Below are 5,647 nucleotides of genomic sequence, written 5' to 3'. Positions count from 1 at the left end.
GAGCTAGAGGTCCAGCAGGGAAGCTATGGAATGGAACCCAGGGACAAACCATCAAGAGAAGGAGGGAGATAATGCAGGAGAGTTAGAGGGTAGAAGATCCATGAAGGGAATCGTGGAGAGAGAAAATGGGGAGAAAGAGAGAAAGTGAAAGGGGAAATCATGATGAATGACCATTTTGTGATATCCAAGACATTCCTGGGATCCCCTCAATGGAAAATCTGTTCCAATGTCAGTAACCTGTAGGGAATATGAACTTCCATTTTAAATTCAGTCGTCATTTTGTCAACTCAAATTCTTTCAGCTAGATTTTAAAACATTTTCCAATGTGATCTTTTGAACAGACAGACAATTCAGATTGAATTTCAAATAACGTTTATTTCCTTAGTTATGTTCAACAACATTTTTTGAACTGAAGTTAAAAGTTTTGACTCTACATGAATAAGTCAGTTTGCGACTTTTTGGAAATTTAGTTAAACCATTTAAATACTCTAAATTAATAAATCTTATTCTTCCTCCTCCTCTGCCTTTCTGTCCAGATAGGAAGAGTCGACTCCCACCTCTTCATAATCTTTCTCGAGTGAGGCTAGATCCTCTCGTGCATCTTGGAACTCCCCTTCCTCCAGACCCTCCCCCACGTACCAGTGGACAAAGGCTCGCTTGGCGTACATCTTATCAAATTTGATGTTGAGCCTGGTCCAAGCAAAAGCAATGGCAGTGGTGTTGCTCAGCATACAGAGGGCACGTTGTACTTTTGCCAGGTCACCCCCCGGTACCACTGTCGGGGGCTGGTAGTTGATGCCAACCTGTGGGATAGAATATATCTGATGACTTCAAAAATAATACCAGCCCAAACATGAATTCTGTCAGGTGCAATGATGAAAGATTCTGCCTCACCGTACAAAAGCACAGCTCAAGTGAACATTACATCCAGTTTTGAATCTGGAATTCCTGACAAAAGAGTGGTGACTCGGTACTGAGGCTGAATTCAGGAGTAAATGGCCCTACACTTCTCTTTACCACAATTTTACTAGCGAGGTGCCAATTGGAGCCTGTGGGATTCCCTTTATGTTAGGTGCCAATCTTCTCATAATCCCTCTTTGCATTTTCAATTCATTTCTGAATTATTCTCTTCTCAATTGCGTTGTTCCAGCTGAAACCTGTCGTAAGCACACATTTTCTACTTTACCTGAGATTGGACCTACATTTTCATCCAGGAACCTCAGTTTGTTCACCCCATTTAAGAAGGATATAAAGCCTACCCTCCTGCACCACATTTCCAGCTGAACTGGAGTCTGTCTTATTTCTGTTCTCACATGGTGTTGCTGGAGCAAACAAGGGACTTCTACTTCAAAAATTAGCAAGCAAAATTTTGCTAGGCTACCTAATGGACTGAAGGGCCACACACCACTTTCAGATAGTCATTGGTACCAATGTGGAACATGAACAGAAGCCGATCACCCTTCCCAGAAGAATGTTGCACAGCTGCCCTGTGACATCTTCAACATTGATACCAGGAAGGTAACATCTCATTTGGCTCTGGATTATACTGAATATTGTTCATGTCTGATCAGATTGTCACAATCCAGGGCCCCATGGACTGAACAAACCCCACACGTACCTTGAATCCAGTTGGGCACCAATCAACAAATTGGATTGAGCGCTTGCCCTTGATGGTGGCAATGGCAGCGTTGACATCCTTGGGCACCACGTCTCCTCGGTACAGCATGCAGCACGCCATGTACTTGCCCTGGCGGGGGTCACATTTCACCATCTGGTTGGCTGGTTCAAAGCAGGCGTTGGTGATCTCTGCCACTGAGAGTTGCTCATGGTAAGCCTTCTCAGCTGAAATAAGGGGCGCAAAGGTTGCCAGAGGGAAGTGAATGCGGGGATAGGGGACCAGGTTGGTCTGGAACTCTGTCAGGTCAACATTGAGGGCACCGTCGAACCGCAGTGACGCCGTGATGGACGATACCACCTGTGCAATGAGACGGTTGAGGTTGGTGTAGGTTGGTCTCTCAATGTCGAGGTTTCGCCGACAAACATCGTAAATGGCTTCATTGTCCACCATGAAGGCACAGTCGGAGTGCTCGAGGGTGCAGTGGGTGACCAGTACTGAGTTGTACGGCTCGACCACCGCGGTGGAGATCTGGGGAGCGGGGTAGACGGAGAACTCCAGCTTGGATTTCTTGCCGTAGTCAACAGAGAGTCTCTCCATCAGGAGGGAAGTGAAACCTGAGCCAGTGCCACCCCCGAAACTATGGAAGATGAGGAAACCCTGCAGCCCTGTGCACAGATCAGCCTGTGGAGGAAAACATAGCAAACTCATTAAATAAGATATTGAATCTGAAAACATTGAAGGGCCTGGAGGGAAATATCTTGAGTTGCCTTTTATTTATTTTACATTTACTGAGCAAGAAATCCATACCAGTACCTGGAATTTGACCTTACAGTTAAATGTCGTGGGCAGTTTGGATCTATAACAAATTCCCAGTAGTTTTATTTTCTATTTGTTCATGGGCTGTGACTGTTGTTAAGCAAGTCAGCATTTATTGCCCATCCCTACTTACCACTTTAGAAGGTTAACGCAAGCTGCTTTCAGGAACTACTGCATGGTGTATGGAGGGATTCAAGGATTTTGCCCCAGTGACACTGAAGGAATGGTGATATATTTCCATTTTGCAATGGCCAGTGGCTTGAATGGTACCTTGCAGGTGACAGTGTTTCCTTGCATCTGCGGCCCTTGTCTAAGGTTAATGAATTTTGGAAGGTACTGTTGAAAGAGCCTTGATGTGTATCTTCTAGTTAGCAATGTTGCTGCCACTGTCCATCAGTGTTGGAGGGACCCAATTCTGGTGGATATGGCTGGCTTACTCTTGAATGGTGTTAAACCTCCAGAGTGTTGTTTGAGCTGCACTCAATGAGGCAAGCACCTTGTCAATGATGGACAGGCTCTGCAGAGTCAGGAGGTGACCTGCACTTTGGAGAGAGAGAACAAAATGAGAGAAGTACAGCAGGAACAGGCCCATCTGCCCTCCAAGCCTGTGCCGATCATCATGCCCTGACTAAGCTAAAAAACAAGCCTTCTGCCCTTGTTCGGTCTGTATCCCTGTATTCCCATCCCTATTCGTGTAAACATCCAGATGCCTCTTGAATGTAAAGAATGTGCCTGTTTCCACACCTCCTCTGACAGTGTATTCCAGGCTCCTACCACTCTCTGCATGAAAAACTTTTCCCCTCTCACCTTGAACCTGTTACCCCCTTGTAACTGAAACTTCAACCCTGGGAAAAAGCCTCTGACAATCCACCCTATCTATGCCTCTCATAATTTTGTAGACCTCTATCAGGTCTCCTCTCAGCTGCCATCTTTCCAGTGAAAACAATCCTAGTCTTTTTAACCATTCTCATAGCCAATGCCCTCAAGACTGGGCAACATCCTGGTGAACTTTCTCTGCTCCCTCTCCAAGGCTTCCAAGTCCTTCTGGTAATAAGGGGTAGTCTTCTTTTTTGTGAATGCAAATCAGCTAACAGGTTCACAATATATAAGTGCAAGTGATGACAGTGCACTAAACAGGAAACTGGACAGGTCATGGGGGACAATGCAAGATGGATTAGTGATTTTTTTGATCTGTTCCCTGGGCTGCTTTCCCACTGAACTGCCAGACAAAGCAGCCACTCAAACATTTCATGGGTGAATCTTAGCAGGACATCCCGGTTAATAAACCTGAGAGAACCTACCACCTTACGGACACGATCCAAGACCAGATCCACAATCTCTTTGCCCACAGAGCAGTGACCCCGGGCGTAGTTGTTAGCTGCATCCTCCTTGCCAGTGATGAGCTGCTCAGGGTGAAACAGCTGTCGGTAGGTGCCGGTGCGGATCTCATCTGGGGACATGAACAGAGATGTTACAACAGAGAAAATTCAGGCCATATTTCAGTGAGAACACTGTGTGTGAGAGCCTTCCCCAATCCCTCCTCTTACCAATCACTGTGGGCTCTAGATCAAGAAACACAGCTCGGGGAACGTGCTTCCCTGCCCCAGTCTCACTGAAGAAGGTGTTGAAGGAGTCATCCCCTCCTCCGATGGTCTTGTCACTGGGCATCTGCCCATCCGGCTGGATCCCATGCTCCAGGCAATACAGCTCCCAGCATGCATTGCCAATCTGCACACCAGCCTGGCCAACATGGACAGAAATACACTCACGCTAAAGAGGGAAGAACAGATTGTCATTCTCATAGGATGGAGAGGAGTTCTATCTACATTGAGTATGGGGCTGTCAGGGGATATTGTCTGTATAGATCATGACATTCCACCACTATAACTTTTGGATCCCATCCACCCCATCCATGATTGGTCTCCATTTGAGTCTTGTGTCATAGGAGATTTCCCCAGGTCTAGCCAATTCCAGATCACTGATCCTCCCTGAGGAGCTCCCCTTCCTCCCAAATCACCAGGATTGGTAAATACCACTCCCTAGCCTTTTGTCAATTCTTGCTAGGCAGGCATCCCATCTACCTGACCTGCATTAGTCACACCCACCAGCACCTGAAGGAGGAAGGAGGCTCCAAAAGCTCATGTTTTCAAATAAACCTGTTGGACTCTAACCTGGCGTCGTGAGATTGCTGACCTCAGCCACCCCAATCCAACACCAGAACCCCCACATTGTCACATCTCCTAACATCCTGACCCCTAGCAGTCTGAAACTCATCAGTCCGACCCCTTATCAATCATATGCCCGTCCCAAGCCCGCCACCCATGATACTGGTTCCTTTTCCACCTGACAACGTATCGGTCTGAGCCACGTCCCTCAGACCCTATCAGCCTGATCCACCACCCATCCCCCTGGCTCTGAGACCCCATCTCCCTGACCGCTGGTGACCTCTCTGGCTCAATGGAACACTGGCGCTCTCCACATTCTATCACATGTCCTTACCATAATGTCTGTCTATTGCCGCGGCCCCTCTCGATCTGTTGCGCATCTTTTGACGCCCGCGCTATTTATACCGTATGGCCTTTGGCCAATTCGAGCTTTGATTGGTCGCTGAGATCAATGGGCTCTTGTTGCTTTGACACACGTCAACAAAGGCGTGACTCTACACAGCGCTGATTGGTTACTTTGTGAAAGAGGCGGGGTCGAGTCGTCACAATTGATGCTGGGAGGTGTCCAATGCAAAAAGAAAGGAGGGGTTTGTCGCTCAGTCACTGGTTCAATGGGACGATCAATCAGAGTTTCGCCTCACAGAGACAGTCTTCAAGCGCCCATTTGAGGCATTCATCAGTCCGAGCCCCTTCTTCAGATCATCACCAGTCAGACCCCTAGCTCAGTCAGTGTCATCATTCAGATCCCATTCATAAGAGATTCATCAGAAAATCCCTGTACAGTCACAGTCCCATCAGTCAGAATCCATTCATCGGAATTCTATCATTCAGATTCCCTCAGCCACAAGAATCTCCTCTGTTACCTTCCTCAAAGACCTGATTGATGATCCTGTAAGAACCAGAGCCAATATGATAGGGGGCAGGGTCTTAGATCCGTATTTTTCAAAGGCAGCCTATAAGACTTTGGTCTGTCTCTTGTAAACGTTTTGCACATGCCAGAGCCTCAAAAATGGCTCTTTCTAATACATGTACTGCGGGGAAAGCTGAC

The 5,647-nt window shown here is 47.1% G+C and overlaps 1 protein-coding gene across 1 annotated transcript; it reads right to left on the bottom strand.

Annotated features, from left to right (window-relative positions):
* Positions 1-355: 355 nt before the first annotated feature.
* On the bottom strand, positions 356-4,969 carry LOC109938199 (tubulin alpha-3 chain-like). The gene is made up of 5 exons (XM_048619886.1): positions 4,934-4,969; positions 3,982-4,204; positions 3,736-3,884; positions 1,619-2,299; positions 356-803 (listed from the first exon to the last, which is right to left on the bottom strand). Exons 1-5 carry the CDS (start codon positions 4,934-4,936, stop codon positions 504-506), a joined length of 1,356 nt encoding a protein of 451 aa, XP_048475843.1. The 5' UTR covers positions 4,937-4,969; the 3' UTR covers positions 356-503.
* Between the last annotated feature and the right edge of the window lie 678 nt (positions 4,970-5,647).

The sequence above is a fragment of the Rhincodon typus genome, chromosome 44 (genome assembly GCF_021869965.1).
Source record: "Rhincodon typus isolate 14 chromosome 44, sRhiTyp1.1, whole genome shotgun sequence".
In the NCBI taxonomy this organism is placed as follows: domain Eukaryota; kingdom Metazoa; phylum Chordata; class Chondrichthyes; order Orectolobiformes; family Rhincodontidae; genus Rhincodon; species Rhincodon typus.
This window is presented reverse-complemented; position numbering and strand designations above follow the sequence as displayed.

Excerpts from the sequence above, each read along its gene's own strand:
- LOC109938199 (XM_048619886.1), bottom strand. Across the intron at positions 3,885-3,981 it reads TCTAGAGCCCACAGTGATTG|ATGAGATCCGCACCGGCACC; the intron begins GTAAGAGGAGGG and ends TCATGTCCCCAG. Across the intron at positions 804-1,618 it reads GGTGCCCAACTGGATTCAAG|GTTGGCATCAACTACCAGCC; the intron begins GTACGTGTGGGG and ends TCTATCCCACAG.